Source organism: Octopus sinensis, linkage group LG2 (assembly GCF_006345805.1).
Source record: "Octopus sinensis linkage group LG2, ASM634580v1, whole genome shotgun sequence".
Classification (NCBI taxonomy): Eukaryota; Metazoa; Mollusca; class Cephalopoda; order Octopoda; family Octopodidae; genus Octopus; species Octopus sinensis.
The window spans coordinates 68,776,279-68,796,278 of NC_042998.1; the positions used below are offsets into that span (position 1 = coordinate 68,776,279).

The following is a 20,000-nucleotide window of genomic DNA, read 5'->3' on the forward strand; positions in this document are numbered from 1 at the left end:
CGATGTATTGAATTCTGTTCGAGTAGAGTGTAAGACAATTAATGAAATAACGAAGTAGTCCTAAACTCTTCCCCCCTTCCTCTCTTTCTCTCTCTGTCTCTCTCTCTTTCTCTGTCTCTATTTGCCTCTCTGTCTCTCTCTGTCTCTCTCTCTCTATCTCTCTCTCCCTCTGTCTTTCTCTGTCTCTGTCTCTCTCCCCCAATCTCTCTCTCCCCCCTCTCTCTCCCTCTCTCTCCCTACCTCTCTGTCCCTACCTTTCTCTCCCTCCCTCTTTCTCCCTCTCTCTAACTCTATCTCCCTCTCTCCATCTTTCTCTCCCTCTCTTTCTCTCACTATCTACCTCTCTCTCTCCGATATCTGATCTGACCAAAATCTATTTTGTTCTCTCATGAACTTATCTAAAATAATTTCATGTGAAACACCGGCCCCGACAGTTAAAGTATTCATTCACAGTAAACAAAGTGAAAATAAGTGGATCTACGTCGATTTCGACGATGACTATTCAGACAATCGATCAACTGTACAACCTGTTCGTTGTATAAGAGTAAGTGGCCGAGTATTTCACAGACCCGCACCTTTAATGCAATCCTTGGGGAAAATCAATGTGACATACTATGTGACTAAATCATATTCTTAACGTAAACCTCGGGTAGAATCAATGTGACATGGTGTATGACAAGGTAGGGGTGGAGCTTTACTATAAGACTGGCACTCCGTCGGTTACGACGATGAACATTCCAGTTGATCCGACCGACGGAACAGCTTGCTCATGGAGTTAACGTACAAGTGGCTGAATCTTCCACCGACAAGTGTACCCTTAACATAGTTCTCAGGAGATTCAGCGATGTATTTAAAGATGGCTCTTTGAAATAGAAGTTAAATTCATTTTTGCTAGCTGTCTGGACTGGAGAATCGTGAAAATAAAGCGTCTTGCTCAAGAACACAACGCGTGTGTATATATATACATATATATATATATATAGGCATAGAAGTGGCTGTCTGATAAGAAGCTTGCTTCCCAACCACATGGCTCTGGGTTCAGTCCCACTGCGTGGCACCTTCGGCAAGTGTCGTCTTAGTTTAGCCTCGAGCTGACCAAAGCTTTGTGAGTGGATTTGGTAGACCGAAACTGAAAGAAGCCTGTCGTATATCTATACATATATTTGTATGTATGTGTGTTTGTTATTTGTTATTTGTGTCTGTGTTTGTCCCCTCCACCATCGCTTTACAACCGATGTTGGTGTGTTTACAACCCCGTAACTTAGCGGTTCTGCAAAAAGAGACAGATTGATAAGTACTATGCGTACAAAGAATAAACACACGCACACATACGTACATACATTAATGTATATGTATATATATAATTTATATATATATATATATATATATAATATATATATATATATATATATATATATAATATATATATATAATATTATATATATATATATATAGTATATATACATATATACGGTATGTGTATATATGTGTATATATTTGACTACAGCATGACCGCATTCAAATGACTGAAACAAGCAAAAGAATAAATAATTATATATATAACGCATCTGTTGTTCTCGTGAGTCACTGCTGTGTTCATCGTCAAAACGAAAGTATCAGATCGATCTTCACAAGCACAATAAATAGGTAATTTAATTAATTAGTTGGTTAATTCTACTTACAATCTATGTTAAATAACATGGCGACGTTTGATAGATTCTTCGATGTCTGTAATTCTATCAATTGGTAACGTGAACGTTCGATCTTGGAATACAATTCTGCTCGCTTGAAAGGTGAACAGGAAACCTTTATCGTTGTTTCGATCGATGAATTAACTGTACAAATTTGTTTGAAAGGAAATATGTCAAGAATTTAATATGAAATTACGACATGTAAAATACATTTTTATTAGGAAAAATATGACATAACATACAGAACAAAAAATTAAACACACCAACTCAAACCTCAGCATCAAATATGTTTGTGTGTGTTTAATAGAAGTGTAATTTAGTCTGAGGGTGGAAAGTAAAAGTGGTAATAAAGCTATTGCTTTTTTTCCCATTTGGCCAGAAAAAAAATCGATTTGATTGGTTTAAACATTACTTGTAGTTTTATTACTTTTATCCTAAAACATTAGTTTTGTGGAACTTGCCCATCCTTTTATGTTCTTTGCTTTTTTCTTGACGAACGACCGCTGACCAAAACGTTGAACTGTCTACTATTTCTTGTTTACAGTTTAAAATTAGATACGTTGTATTTTCGATTCATTTCTGTTTGTTTTGCTCGTGAACAGTTTTGGATATCATTACCAAACGCTGGCACAGACATACCACCTGGTTTATTTGTAGTTTCAACGTTTATTAACAACTCACCAGTGACTGTTAATTATAGTGTACAGAAATTAATTATCTGCCAAATACGCATTCCGTTAATTAACTAATGGCAATGAGAATTTATAAATTAATATATGTACGTATGTGTGTGTGTGCATTTTTATTTGATTATTGTTGTCCAATCGTGACCGAGGAAGACCACCACTGACTATTGTCCATGCGTAAGGTTATTGCACCAGCAGTCGACTTTACCTAAGTTCGGGTCCGCAGCTTCCATGTTCGCCGCAGCGCCCTCCTACTTGAGGTCCAATATGATTTGCAAACCCAAGAATGTGGGATCACCATCATCTCAAGCACAAACAAACGATCCACAAAATGTTCAATGCCATTCCCTGCATTTCTGGTTTTATATCAGAGTAACCTGCTAGAGATATTACTTTAATAAAAGCTAAGGGATCCCTCACTCCCGGTAGTCTTCCAGCACGCCGAACACCAACCCGGAATTTCTGAAACACTGTGCATGTATACGCACATGTTTGTGTGTGTGTATATATATATATATATATATATATATATATATATATATATATATATATCTATATATATATATATATATATATATATATATATATATATGCATATATATGTGTGTGTATATATATATATATATATATATATATATATATATATATATATATATATATATATATATATATATACACATATATATATACACATATCTATCTATATCTATCTATATAAGCCCATGTATGTATATGCATATGTATATATACACACATATACATGTCTATATGCATATATCTACATCTATATCAATCTGCACACCTATATCTATATCTGTGTGTGTGTGAGTGTGCGTCTCTGTGTGTGTGTATAAATTCATACAGTTATCTCTTTTTCTATATTTTTCCTCTTTTAGCTTATACCTTCCACCAAATATAAAATGTTGCTCATTACAAAGTAATTTTGTAATACAGTTGCACCACACACACATCAGTCCCACCTTCCATATTTCTCTTGCCGTCCCATTTGCTTCACAAGCATCATGCTTTTGTGTTCACGCTTGCATCCGCTCTCATCTCTTCACATTCACGATTTCATACCAATTATGTACTTAACATTTACACCCCCACACACGCCCATGCATCAAGATTTCACACACGTGCACTAACCTACGTCTCTATACTTCTACACTTGCACACATCTACACATCACACTAAAATACACACACCGTTTCCCCTTATATCCGACTCCAGACACAAGTACACCCCTCAAATGTGCATTTATATACCTACCCTTCGTTCCTGTCTTAACTCTTCCCCACCTATCAGCATTATCACCTGGTTTCTAACTTTTCATCCGTTTCTTTTCTTACTAACCGTTTCTCTTTCTCTCTCCTCTACGGTTCTCGTTTATGATGAAGGATTAATGTCCGAAATGTTATAACTTTCTTTAAATATGAGAAAATATGAGAGATCACTATATGGATCCCTTGCATGCTAAAAATAGACGTCAAACCGTCTTACCACTATATCTGTGTTCTCAACTTACTAACACACCCGATGTTTACAAGCTAGACACTTGAAAAGAAATAAATATAGCACTTGATTAAATGCTATGCTTATTTCTTTTTATTTCTTTTCATTTGTCTAGCTCGTAAACATCGAGTATGTTAATAAGTTGAGAACACCGATTTAGTGGTAAGACGGTTTGACGTCTATTTTTAGCATACAAGGGATCCATATAGTGACCTCTCATATTATTTATGTTTAAAGAAAGTTATAACGTTTCGGACGTTTTTAAGCATGCTGACCACTAGTTGATATTGATATTATTTAATAATATTATTTAATAATATTAATTTCTACTCTTGTTATAACTTTCTTTTTTTCCATTAAAGCGTTACGCTTAATACCTTATTTATTGAACTTTGTTCTTCTTGTGTCGGCTTTTTTTTATTGTTCATCATATTTATACTAATTATCTCTGTGTATATGTGTGTGTATACATAGATAACGATCTTGTCAAAATGTTAAACTAAACCAGAGCATATATATAAGTGTTTAATCTGACTACTTACCTACAAAGTAGAAAGCAAATTCTCTTTGGGGCAAATACCACAAACTAATACCAGGTTTTGTGCCGTCCGCTACATAGATTGTATCGAGACCCTTTAAATTCATTTCATACGTGATATTTTTCATTGGGTAATTTGTCGTATCGGATTCATCAAAAACAAACAAGGATTGTGGGTAATTAATTTCTGCATTAATAGCTTTCAATTCGATCCGGTGGTTTACACGACCTGTTGTCTGGATATTGCACCTGCATGCCCCTTTCTTCAGGTAAGGGTATCCGGGAGATTTTAGATAAATTGGTTTACCCTGGCGAGATATCATTTCTGGACCAGTCGGAGAACATACTTCCATGATGTCGTATTCTGCGGAAAGAAAGATACATCAAGTTTAGAACGATGCTTTTGTTTTCACTTAAAGGGTTACCATTTCTTTTAACGGTTTGATATGAGAAAAGGAAAGAAAACATTGTGTCCATAGCTTCAGCAATTTCTTCTATACTGATGGTTAAGTCGAGCTGCTTACGTCCATCTGTACATTGCTGCAAGAAAACATAGATAAGTTCCTTCCCGAGTCATATAGACCCATAGGGCCGTTTTCTTGGTTTCAGTGGTGTATATATTCACCCCTGGACGGGACGCCAATCCGTCGCACGGTTACTCATTTTTGCCAGCTGAGTGGACTGGAGCAACGAGAAATGAAGTGTCTTACTCAAGAACACAACGCGTTACATGGTCCAGAAATCGAAACTGCAATCTTACGATCATACTTCAACGCCCTAACCATTAAGCACACGTCTCCACAAAGGAAAAAGACATAGGGAAGGAATTCTAAAGGGAGGAAACTCAGCAGGTTGAGAATGGACACAATATGGACGATGAGAGGCGTGAGTCAAGTGCAACAAAAGGAGTGAGTCAAGTGAATCAAGAGGAACTGAATGGAACTGGTTCGAGATCAGTAAGGTCTTTATACCTCTTTCTCTCTCTCTCTTCTCTCTCTCTCTCTCTCTCTCTCTCTCTCTCTCTCTCTCTCTCTCTCTCTCTCTCTCTCTCTGACACCCCGTCCCCCTATCTCTATCCCTCTATTTATCCCTTCTTTCTTCTCTCTCAATCAGCTACATAAAGGGTCCAAAACAGAAGTGTTCCAATCAAAGCCTTTCACCATCACCTTCTGGGCAGGACAGGACAAGAAAGAAATCCTTTTTGAGATACCGGAAGAGCGTTCAATAAAACGATGGCTAACAGGGTCATTGGAACGCACAATCAGCTGACATGAAGTGCCCGTATGACGCAGGAAGTGGTGTGTGATGATGTTACACTGATCATAATGATTTGGGGGTGGTAGAAGTTAGGTTTGGAGGGGAGAAAGAGATCAAGGGTATTTGGAGTGTCTATGAGTCGGTCGCGGATATGTGTAGGGGCGAAACTATGACCTTCAAAAGCTTCTATATATGCACAAGCAACATGAGTGCGAGAGTTGAGTGCGAGAATTGAGAGTGAGAATTGAGAAGAGTTGTGATGGTGGATTCAGCGAGAACAGTAAAGTAAGATATATATTCTTGATGTAGAAAGAGATGTGGACGAATGGCAGAAGGTGGCTGAAGGAGTTTGAAGAGTAATAGAGAAAGTAGATATATTTAAAGGAGTGAAGAAGGGAAACTGTGAGAGGGGCTGCAGTTCCTTGTTACTGATATATGACTTTGACGTACACGTAAAATTTTTTGTCAGCAGATCAAATAAACTAACGAGGTCTTGTAGACCAAAACGCCTTCTACAATCTGGTGCACCGAAGGATACAAAATATAAATGTGCACATCGATATTTTGATAGTCACTGCTTTGCATGCCTATTATAAATAAATTACAGCTTAGCAAAGACTCAGTACACTCCAGTAAATTTATTTTTCACTGTTTACATAAAGGAACGGAAATTGCGACTGAAACGGTGTCTATCGCTAAGGAGACACAATCCCGCCGAAACACGTGTCTGACAATCTGCTAACAAAATTCGGAACTCGACTCGACGGGTTTTTACACACGAAATGTGTAAAGAGAAATTTTCCTCGGAAACAAGAGTATCGCAGCGAACGTCAACGATAATTTAGTGTACAGGAGCGGGTTACATATAAATGTATATAACGTTATTTTGATCGTTCTGAGCTGCGTGCCTATTTTAAATTGAATATTGTTGTAATTTAGGAGGGTCATACTGCTAATACCTCCACACGCATTGGTTGTAATTCACTTCAATTTTAGTTTTATTATTAAGTAAATTTTCATAACTTTTTCTTCCTATTTCTATGATCTTTACACATCAAAATTATTGCAAAACAGGTTCAAAAATGAAATAAATATATAAATATATAGGCGTAGGAGTGGCTGTGTGGTAAATAGCATGCTTACCAACCACATAGTTCCGGGTTCAGTCCCACTGCGTGGTACCTTGGGGAAGTGTCTTCTACTATAGCCTCGGGCCGATCAAATCCTTGTGAGTGGATTTGGTAGACGGAAACTGAAAGAAACCCGTCGTATATATGTGTGTGTGAGTGTGTGTGTGTGTGTGTGTGTGTGTGTGTGTGTGTGTGTGTATGTGTGTGTGTGTGAGTGTGTCTTTGTTTGTCCCCCCACCATTGCTTGCCAGCCGATGCAGGGGTATTTACGTCCCCGTAACTTAGCAGTTCGACAAAAGACACCGATAGGCTTACAAAGAAGAAGTCCTGCGGTCGATTTGCTCGACTAAAGGCGGTGCTCCAGCATGGCCGCAGTCAAATGACTGAAACAAATAAAAGAATAATAGAATAAAAAAATAAAATAGAAGGCGAAATCCTACATACTTTTTGCGCACAGATATTCTGCAGTCATGTACTGTGTGGTCATGCCAAACCTTGAAGTGGGACATTTATCAATATTTAAGGCCCAGTCTACAATAAACCAGCATTGGGATTTTCCATGACATTTTCGGAATTTCTCGTCCGTCGGAGTTAAGGGTTGACCGTAAATAAAGTAACAATCATTCACGGAATCCCATTGACAACAGAAGTTTGTATCTGATTTCGATTCTGTACAGTTCGTTTGGAGCTGTTTACTTCCAAGTTTCAAAGAATTCAAGACGACTTCTTCGTTATGGTTTTGGCATTCTATTTCCAGGAGATGCGTGTTAATGCCGTAACACTGGGTGACGTTCAAAAATGGACTCCCTGTGAAAACGAAAAATTGATAGAAAACATTATAGAAAATCATGTTTAGTTTTTCGTGAATGTTAATATAAAAGTGACAAAATTTCTTGTTAATTATTCTCAACATTGTTATCTACGTAAGTATACAGACATACGTCAATATTGATCTGATTACGGACAGAGGTAGGATCGATAATGATTAACACCTCTCACTAATAATGTCTTCGACTACAACAACAGCAACAACAACAGGAAGAAGAAGAAGAAGAAAAAAGAAGAAGAATGAGAAGAACGAGAAGAAGAACAACAACAACAAGACGAAGACATAGTAGTAGTAGTAGTAGTAGTAGTAGTAGTAGTAGTAGTAGTAGTAGTAGCAGCAGCAGCAGCAGCAGCAGCAGCAGCAGCAACAGAAGGAGGAGGAGGAGGAGAAAAAAAGAAGAAGAAGAAGAGAAGAAGAAGAAGAAGAAGAAGAATTCGCAATTGTTTGGGTTTGCAAGAATTCTTCGGAGGCTTCTTGAAGCATGACCAGTAAACAAATGCCACCTTAGTCTGCTGGCTGTGGACAGCTGACACTTTCCATTATACTCAGCAAAATAAGCTGTGAGTTTTAATACAATAATAATAATAATTTCAAATTACAACACAAGGGTAAGGGGGTAAGCCGATTACCTCGACCCCAGTGTTTAACTGGTACTTATTTCATCGACCCCGAAAGAATGAAAGGCAAAATCGACCTCGACGGAATTTAAACTCAGGATGTAGCGATTCTGCCAGCTCGCTGCCTTAAAAATAATAATAATAATAATAATAATAATAATAATAATAATAATAATATAATAATAATAATAATAATAATAATAATAATAATAATAATAATAAACTGTTCCCAGAAGAGCAGAAAGGATGCCGCAAGGGCTCATATGGCTGTAAAGATCAACTAATGATTAATAAAGCCATAACTGAAGACAGCCACAGAAAGAAGAAAGGCCTCAGTATGGCCTGGATTGACTACAAAAAGGCGTTTGATAGCATCCCTCACACATGGATCCTCGAAACACTAGCCATTAACAAAGTAGCACCAACAATCATAAAATTCATAGAGCACTCTATGAATAAATGGCAAACAGTCCTACACCTCCAAACAAAAGAGGGACTCATGAAAACCAAAGACATCCCCATTAGAAAAGGAATATTCCAGGGAGACACGCTCTCTCCACTCCTTTTCTGCTTGGCACTGTCACCTCTATCTGATATGCTAAATAGAACTGGATGCGGATATAAATGTTACGGCAAAACGATCAGCCACCTTTTATATATGGATGACCTAAAACTATACGCTGCAAATGACAAACAGCTGGAAACACTTTTAAAGACAGTTCATGGATTTACCAAAGAAATAGATATAAAATTTGGATTAGAAAAATGCGCCAAAGTAAGCATCACACTAGATAAAACCAATGAAATAAAAGAATTAGACCAAAGCCAAACTTACAAATACTTAGGAATCCATGAACTAGATAAGACACAACACACACAACTGAAAGAGAAAATAAAAAAAGAATATTATAGACGAGTTAGATCAATACTAAAAACAGAGCTCAATGCTAAAAACAAGATAATAGGTATCAACACTTTAGCTGTCCCAGTTATAAGTTACAGCTACAACATCCTTAACTGGACACGAAATGAACTGTCCAAAATAGATAGGAAAACAAGAAAATACTGACAGGATCTAGGATGCATCACCCAAAATCTGACATAGAAAGACTATATATACAACGTATAGAAGGTGGTAGAGGCCTTATACAGCTGGAAAACTACTATAAAATAACCACCATAGGACTGCAAAAATACCTACTTCAGAAGGAAGGAAAACTGATCCAGATAGCAGCAAAACACGAGCAAACAAAAAACTGTTCTCAGTATTTAAGGAAGCTGACAAATACAAACATGAAATCATACCACCTAATAAACACAAAGAAGAAGAAGAAGATGATGAAGAAACAACAAAGCTATAAACAAATGAAATCCAAACTAAAAATAGAACAGCAACGAGCCATGATAAAACGATGGCAAGAAAAGCCCCTTCATGGTAAATACTGCACTAAACTAAACGCAAAAGAAATAGACAAAGAAAAATCCCAGCAATGGTTGAGAAGTTCAGGACTCAAAGCAGAAACAGAGGGATTTTTAATTGCAGCACAAGACCAAAGCCTCCCCACCAGAAATTACCAAAAACATGTAATGAAAAGAAATATTACAAGTAACTGCAGAATATGTGGAGATGGACAAGAAACAATAAATCATATTATCTCTAGCTGCCCAGTCCTAGCTAAGAAGGAATATATTCACAGACATGACAGAGTTGGAACCTACATATATTGGAAGCTATGCCAACATTATGGAATAACAACAGAAAAAAGATGGTATAGGCACACACCAGAAAAGGTCACAGAAAACGAGAAAGCAACCATACTCTGGGATATGCCGATACACACAGATAGAGAAATTAAGGCCAACAGACCAGATATAGTTGTCAGAGATCATGAAGAAAAAAAATGCTTTCTAATTGATGTATCAATACCGGCAGATGACAACGTGTCTCTAAAAGAAATGGAGAAACTCTCAAAATACAAAGACCTGGAAATAGAGGTAACTAGAATGTGGAACCTGAAAACAGAAACAATTCCTATCATAGTAGGTGCATTAGGCATGATAAAAAAAATATTCAGACAAATACATAACAAAAACACCAGGACTTACAAACACATATAACATACAGAAAATTGCACTACTAGGCACTGCACACATCCTACGCAGAACACTTTCCATACAATAACCATCAGAGCATCACAACAAATCACAGCACATACCCAAGGCACACAGAGCTGCGCTCGGTAGTGAAGTGAAAGCACGCTATAAAAATAAAACTACTGAATAATAATAATAATAATAATAATAATATAATAATAATAATAATAATAATAATAATAATAATAATAATAATAGTGGGGGAAGCATCATAGCCATGTGTTGAGAATTATTTTGGGTTTGAATTATTCACCTTTGATAAACATGGGTTTTTTTGTTCAACATCCTTAAACAGGGACCTTCTGAGCGGGATGAGCTACTCGAGCTGAAGAAAATTCTAACTAGGCCCCCACCTGCAAAGTCATGCGCTGTTTATCTTGATGTGAGATCAACATATCGTGCACATGGTTGTGATGCATGTGCTTGGTGTACCCTTATCAGACGGATAGTCATTATGTGTATATTGAGCTTCGTATATTTGTACCCCAGTGTCACTTTGATGGCCTGCACTGCTCTCTCATTCAATAATAATGATGATGATGATGATGATGATGATGATGATGATGATGATGATGATGATGATGATGATGATGATGATGAGGAGGAGGAGGAGGAGGAGGAGGAGGAGGAGGAGGAGGGAATGATCACATCTCACTCCTCTAGAACTTTACCATTCAAACTGACAGAAAGATAGATGCGAATAGCCCAGACCTTATATAGAAAGACTTCAGACCAAAATCATGCCTCCTCATTGATATGACTATCCCAATCGACGTAAATGTATCTGTCAAGACCTAACAAAAACTGAGCAAGTATAAAGATCTTGAAACAGAAATTGATAAAATGTGGAACCTGAAGACTAAGACAATACCTGTTGTCATAGGTGCCCTAGGAATAATAGCTAAAGGGGCTGATTCCTACCTAGCTCATATACCAGGCAGCCCCAAAATGGCAGAAATTTAAAAGATAGTGCTCATGGGAATTGCCCATATGCTACGTAAAATACAGTCTATGTAATCTCAAATTTTAAAGCAAACTCATAATTTTCTTATGTTTCCTTAACATTCTCTAGAACAATGCTATGTACAAAACCAAATATATGGCACCCTGGGCATAACACCAACATGAACTTCCAACTTGTCTCTTGAGGTCTCTGGATGAGACTTTGAGCCAACTTGTACAAATGTAATGCAAAGGTCAAACATAAAATAATAATAATAATGATAATAATAATAATAACAATAATAATAATAATAAGAAGAAGAAGAAGAAGAAGAAGAAGAAGAAGAAGAAGAAGAAGAAGAAGAAGAAGAAGAAGAAGAAGAAGAAGAAGAAGAAGAAGAAGAAGAAGAAATTATAAATAAATTGACTGTGTAGGCCGACGAGTACATTGGGATGATAGTCGGGTGTGCTGCTTCAAAGCAACAGAAAAGTGGTAGGAACACGAACCATGGGCTTTACAAAATCTTGTGGGACTTCGCCATACTATTGAAGCAAAAAGACCAGACATGATCATAGAGAATGAAATAAGCAGTGTATGATCAACTAAAGATTCTGTCAGATCGACACCTTTGTATTGTTGTTGCTGAAATAATGGTTTCCAATTTTGGCACGAGGCCAACAATTTCGAGGGAAGAGATAAGTTGATTACATCAACCCCGTGGTACTTATTTTATCGACTTCGATAAAGATGAGAGTCGAAGTCGACCTCGGTCAAATTTAAACCCAAAAAGCAGTGACGGACAAAATACCTATTTCTTTACTACCCACAAGGGGCTAAACACAGAGAGGACAGACAAGCGGATTAAGTTGATTAGATCAACCCCAGTGCGTAACTGGTGCTTAATTTATCGACCCCGAAAGGATGAAAGGCAAAGTCGACCTCGGCGGAATTTGAACTCAGAACGTAGTGACAGACAAAATACTGCTGAGCATTTCGCTCGGCGTGCTAACGTTTCTGCCAGCTCGCCTCCTTTCATCTCTCCAGGATTGATATAATAAAGTACCAGTCAAGTTCATGGGTCGAAATGATCGTCTGTTCTCTATCCTTGAAATTTCTGGCCTTTATTTTGCCTAAATAAGAAACCATTCCTTTTATGACTAATATTTTACATTTTTGAGTTCAAATCTCGCTGAGGTTGACATTATCTTTTATCCTTTCGGGGTCGATGAAATAAGGTTAAATCTAATATACGGTTAAGGTTAAATTGTTAGTAAGTGAGTTAATGACCAGACAAGGAAATATATATTGAACGAGTTTTGCGTATAAAAGTGTAAACAAAGATTAGGGTGGATTAAGGGATTCTTATTGTGTGTATTCGTAATGTTTTAGATGAGGTTATATAATTAAAAATGGATTAGGCAGCTGTTTCTAGATATTTTGTTTATTTATTTTGTTATCAGTTATTTATTTTGGCTGACGTAGTAGTTTTTCTATTTATGTATTTTTATTTTTTATTTGTTGCAGTCATTTGACTGCGGCCATGCTGGAGCACCGTCTTTTGTCGAACAAATAGACGACCCCGGGACTTATTCTTTGTAAGAAACCTAGTACTTATTCTATCGGTCTTTTGCCGAACCGCTAAGTTACAGCAATGTAAACACACCAGCATCGGTTGTCAAGCGGTGTTGGTGGGGAGAGGACAAACACAAACACACAAACATATACATATATATATATATATATATATATATATATATAAACGACTGGCTTCTTTTAGTTTCCGTCTATCAAATCCACTCATCTTTCTTTCCTTCCCTGAGCGTCTGCTAATACGTTACATGTACCACGTCTTCACGTTGTTTTTTATTGTGTTTGTTCTTCATTTTTTTGGGGTGGGGGTGGATTTACTATATATATATATATATATATTATATATATATATATATATATATAATATATATATATATATATATATGTATATATATATATATATATACACACACACGTACACGACAGGTTTCTTTCAGTTTCCGTCTACAAATTCGACTCATGAGTTTTTGGTCAGCCCGAGGGTATTGTAGAAGAGACATGGCCAAGGTTTCACTCAATTGGATAGATAGATAGATAGATAGATAGATAGATAGATAGATAGATAGATAGATAGATAGATAGATAGATAGATAGATAGATAGATAGATAGATAGATAGATAGATAGACATTAATTTGTACATATTTATACACGCATATGCAACACAAAAACTCATGAGTGGATCTGGGCCAAACAACAATAACACCAACCATATTGTTTAGGGAGAGGCGCTGCACCGTCAACGTACGGAGCAACCAGCCCAGTTGGCACTCATCTCCCAGCACCATCAAGTGCTAAAGCAATTCAGAAGATGTACGATTCAATCTGAATAACAGACAAGAAGGCGATCCTGGATGAATAAATGTATATCTGAAAGACAGTCTTTGGGACGAATCAATTAAAAGTAATGTCTCGAGTCCTTGGGCTCCTAGGATCGGTTACCACGTTTTTCCTGGAGCAATTGGACACGAGTCCGTCGAAGTGTTGTTCATATTTACAGATGAGTGGACTGGAGCAACTTCAAATGAAATATTTAACTCAAGAACACAATGCATCGCCTGCTCCGGGGATCGAAACATCAATCTTGCGATTGTGAACGGAATAGCTTAACCATGTGGCTACGAGGCGATTATAAGTGGAATCGCTTAACCACGAGGCTACGAGGCCACGCGTCTTCACCGAATCAATTAAAACCGTTTGAAATATCGATCTTGAAAATGGCTTTAGAATTATTCGCAGAGAATTACGGATATTGATGAATGGTATAAGTGAAGCTAAGAGAACAATGCCTGATTCCTGTCAAGCGTCTTTGCTGTGTTGTGGTCTTAGGCACTCAAGACCATTCCCTGGCCATTACAATAAAAAGAAATTGCTTGTGGGGAATTACTGTAACTGATGATAGTGATGTGGGTTAACGGTCAGGAAAAACTGGCCATTCTAAACTTTGTAATGCCTGAGGTTACTTCGACTCAAAACTTGCAAGACATTCCGTGTTTGGGTAAATAACGGAAGCATTTGAGTTTTTATAATTGTACAGCAACCATGAGGCCGTATTGATTTAGTTCTGAGTCTAGAGCTTTTGAGATTAATTCGAGTGTTGCAGGATGTCTTTCTTGATGAGAGTTTTTTGGTTTGTGTAACGAGCTGAGACTAGATCTATGGACATAAATATCTCGAGCTGTTTCCTGGGGCATAAAATTTAGAGTTGATCTCTTAGCATAGTGGATACATGCCATGTTTACAGTGGAAGAAAAACTGTTTCCGACCCTAGTCAGGAAAAGAATTTGAAGAGTAAATATCACTTAGCAGTTTTATGTGTGATTAAATAAACTGAATTTGAGCCGCTTTTGGTATTTTAAGAATTAGACGCTTGATTGGCTTAAAATGCTACAAAATAATGGAAAAACTTCTCCTTTGACAAAACAGTAATTTGTATGGAATGGCTGGTGAAGAGTTACGTAACAAGACGACGAGGGACACAAAATCTCTGCACCCCGTCTGAGAAATGAGCTTCGCAAGGTGGGGTGGCTGCTGTAGCGAATGTTGCTGGCCATTCTCCGCGGCAACGCCATTGCGGTTATGTCCTCAGGGTGCGGCTGAACACGCCATTTGTTTTGGGATCTATTCCCTCCCCACATCTTCTGCGTCTTAATCCACCCCGTTTTTCTCTTTCTTTGTTTCCTTGGAATTATATTGTGATTCAAATTTTAAATAAATAAAACTAATTTTGATATTTCATTAAAAGGAAATCGTAAAAATTGAATGAAAGAAAAAAAAGTAATTCTCACAAAGTTGTTTTGTGGCAGAATCGAAACTACACTTAACATTGAACAGTTTTAATGACTTTGGCACATTTCACACATTGGTATACAGCATTTTTAATAATCTTTTCTATTCTAGGTACAAGGCCCGAAATTTTGCGGGGGGGGTGGCAATCGATTAGATCGACCCCAGTACGCAAATTGGTACTTAATTTATTGACCCAGAAAGGATGAAAGGCAAGGTCGACCTCGGCGGAATTTGAACTCAGAATGTAAAGACAGACAAAATACTGCTATGCATTTAGCCCGGCGTGCTAACGATTCTGCCAGCTCGCCGCCTTCAGCATTTTTAATAATGCATGATGGAAGAATTTGCAGTTGCGAAGAAGGAAAACTCTTGCATGGCAAGAATAAGCAATGAAGATTTTCGTTTTTGATTATTTCATGTTCCGGATTGACTCTAGCACAAACAAAATGAAGTCAACATTGAACGAACCACATCCTATTGACGAACAAACTATGAAGGACAGCAGCAATTGTGTTGTGGAGAGACTATTGGCAGCACCAATTCTGCTATCAGTCGTCTCTTAAGATTTGTTAATAACTTTAATTCAAAACTGCCAACTCACTTTTGAAACCCAAAACACGAAAGAAATCCTCAAGTGGATGCTATACATAATATTTTAGATAAACGATACATAAAGACTCAAATACTTTTTCTTTCTTTTTTTTATTCGGTGACTGTACACAGAGAAAGAAAGGAAAATTACTCCTATAGTAAAACAAGATATAAAAGAAGCTTCATTAAAAGATTAATATCACCAGATGTCACCTAAATGTTTTAAATAATGCAAACTTACGTCATTCAACCCTTTCTATGGACGTTTAACCAAGCATAATAATCCTCTTAAAACAATCCCTCCTTGTTCCCTCAAGGGAGCAGCCATTTCATACTCTTTTGCGATAACGATCGTTGAATTTCGAAAAAGTAATTTCACTTGGTTTTATTTATTTGGTGGGGGGGGGGGCATTTCCTGTTCGTAATGTCAAGTATTCGCTGTCCTTGTCGCCAATCAAAAACTACGACCTTAATCCCATCTTTCGTGTACATGAGCAAACATTTTTGCAACTGTAGCAAACGTTACTCACTCGACAACTACCACGTCGATTCGTGTCCTACATTGTCACCTGACCTAGCAACGAGAGAACCCATTGTGTTTGTAATCTTTAATCTCCTGAGTAATTCCGTTTAACTTCTTTAAGACCATCCTGACCAGATATGTGGAGGGGAAGGAAACAAGCGGTCGTCGAAGACGTTCGTGAACGGATGTTATCAAAGAATGAACAGAAAAACTAGGGTTCGGCTGATTGTATGCTCGCAGTGTAATACAGAGGGAATTGAAGACTCTTTGCAAGTCATGATCAGAGGGAGGGCACCTGCCTGATGACTAATATACACACATACATACATACATACATGCATGCATACATACATACATACATATAAATATACATACATACATATAAATATACATACCTACATACATATAGATATACATACATACCTACATACATATAAATATATATATATATATATATATATATATATATATATATATATATATATATATTATATATATATATATATATATATATATATGTATATATATATAATAGAAATATGTTACAAAAAGAAAATAGAATCTACACGTGGAAATGTAAGGGGAAAGTAAAAAGAAAAAAAACCGAAAATGCACATTGGAAATCAAAAAAAGTAAAGGCATTTTATGAAAAGTAACGATAAATATATACAATTAGATGAATTGAGATAGGAATAAAAGTAATAAAAGTCATTCAAAGGCATACCGGTTTCGTAAAATTACTGTTCACTGGCTTTGAATGCGAACCGATTACCGAACGGTGTCGGGTCTACTTGTCCCTGATTAAAAAGAACTATATATATATATATATATATATATATATATATATATATATATATATATATATATATATATATATATATATATATATATATATATATATATATATATATATATATATATATATATATATATATATATATATATATATATATATATATATATATATATATATATATGTAGGTGCAGGCATGGCAGTGTGGTAAGAAGCTTGCTTCCTAATCACATGGTTCTAGGTTCAGTCCCACAGCGTCGCACCTTGTCTTCTACTGTAGCTTAGGGCCGACCAAAGCCTTGTAAGTGGATTTGGTGGACGGAAACTGAAAGAAGCCTGTCGTGTGTGTGCCTGAGTTTGGCCCCCACCACCACTTGACAACCGATGCTGGCGTGTTTACGTCCCCATAACATAGCGATTCGGCAAGAGAGCCGATAGAATAATTACTTGGCTTCTTACAAAGAATAAGTCCTGAGGTCGATTTGTTCGACTAAAGGCGGTGCTCCAGCATGGGCGTAGTCAAATGACTGAAACAAGTAAAAGAATAAAAGAATGTATATACACATATACATATGTATGCCTTTACTTTTTTATTTTATACTTGTTTCAGTCATTACACAGCGGCCATGCAGGGGCAACGCCATGAAGGATTTTAGTCGAACAAAACGACGCCAGTACTTATTTGCTAAAGCCTGTTACTTATTCTGACGGGCCCTTTCGCCGAACCGCTAAGTTACAGGGATGTAAACACCCCAACACCGGTTGGCAAGCGGTGGTGGGAGACAAACACAGACTCGAAGATACACACACATAGACAGATAGAGAAAAAACAGACAGACATAGATAGATATATAGATAGAGTGACAGACAGACAGACACAGATAGATAGATAGATAGATAGATAGATAGATAGATAGATAGATAGATAGATAGATAGATACATATATAGATAGTATATATATATATATATATATATATATATATGTATATATATGTATATATATATATATATATATATATATATATATATATATATATATATATATATATAGATATATATATATATATATATATATATATATATATATATATATATATATATATATATATATATATATATATATATATATATATATATATATATATATATATATATATATATATATATATATATATATATATATATATATATATATATATATATATATATATATATATATATATATATATATATATATATATATGTGAAGGCGCATGGCTCAGTGGTTAGAGCGTCGAGCTTACGATCGTGAGGTTATGAGCTCGAATCCCGGACCGGGCTGCGTGTTGTGTTCTTGAGCAAAGCACTTTATTTCACGTTGCTCCAGTTCACTCACCTGTAGAAATGAGTTGCGACGTCACTGGTGCCAAGCTGTATCGACCTTTGTCTTTCCCTTGGATAACACTGGTGGCGTGGAGAGGGGAGGCTGGTATGCATGGGCGACTGCTGGTCTTCCATAAACAACCTTGCCCGGACTTGTGTCTAGGAGAGTAACTTTCTAGGTGCAATCCCATAGTCATTCATGACCGAAGGGCGTCTTTACCCTTTATATATATTGTGTGTATATATATTTATGTATATAAATAAATTTATTTGTCCATATTCTATAACTTGTTTCATTCATTTGACTGCGGCCATGCTGGAGCACCACTTTTAGTCGAACAAATCGACCCCAGGACTTATTCTTTATAAAGCTTGTACTTATTCTATTGTCAAGAGATGGTGGAGGGACAAACACAGACACACACACACACACGCACGCACACACACACACACACACGCACGCATGCACACACACACACACACACACACACACACACACACACACACACACATATATATATATATATATATATACGACGGGCTTCTTTCAGTTTCCGTCTACGAAATCCATTCACAAGGCTTTGGTCGGCCCGAGGCTATAGTAGAAGACACTTGCCCATGGTGCCAAAGTGCAGTAGGACTGAACCCGGAACCAGGTGGTTGGTAAGCGAGCTACTTCCCACACACCCACTTCTGCACATTCATTTAAGAAATGTGGCTATATAGGCACATGAAACAATTAACGAAAGCATGATACAACGCGCTAGGTCCTCCTCGCTTGCGAGTGACGACCAAGTCTGTCTTGTTAGTTATTTAAAAACTCGCAAAAACTGTTAAACCCGCAACTGCGACCTGGTTACTGACACCATGTGAACTGTGTCATTAAGTAAGTCGCAGAATAAGCTGGGACCTCAAGGAAATAAATGGAAAGAAAATTTAGCAATTGTAAATAAACTAATTAAATTCGTGAGTTGATAATTTAAAATATTATGTTTTACTACATTAATTATGATAACCTAGCTATCGAGGAGGCGCATAGCTCACTGGTTGGGGTATTGTATTCATGACCTAAAGATTGTAGTTTCGATTCCTGAACCGGCCGATGTGTTGCGCTCTTGATCAAAGCATTTATTTCATGTTATTCCAATCCATTCCGCTGACAAAAATAATAATCCTCCGACGTCCTGTCCAATGGGATGGGGTATACATATGATCCAGGAAAACCGACCCTATAAGTCTATATGAGTCGGGAATGTCCCCAAGTATCTTCCTATAGACCTTTTGTAAGATTTGGTAGTTCCCAAAATTCGTTAAGGATCATATTATATAATTAGGGTTCGCATTAATTTTATCACAAGGGACCACAATTTTGTCTTTGTAATCTTTGCTCACGAGCACTAAGCTTTCTAATCTGGGGAAACGCTTCACTGTGTCACGAACTTATACAGGTCAGTTACAAGATTATACAGGATATTATACAGGTAAGTCATAA

General features: G+C 36.8%; 1 protein-coding gene across 1 annotated transcript in view; it reads right to left on the reverse strand.

Annotated features, from left to right (window-relative positions):
• The window catches only part of LOC118768096, a 28,936-nt gene that overhangs the window by 4,824 nt on the left and 4,112 nt on the right, over positions 1-20,000 (reverse strand). The window contains exons 2-4 of the mRNA XM_036513907.1: positions 7,262-7,624; positions 4,435-4,794; positions 1,683-1,835 (exon numbers count right to left, since the gene is read on the reverse strand). Coding sequence (XP_036369800.1) covers positions 1,683-1,835; positions 4,435-4,794; positions 7,262-7,624 — 876 coding nt within the window. The remainder of the gene's footprint in view (positions 1-1,682; positions 1,836-4,434; positions 4,795-7,261; positions 7,625-20,000) is intronic.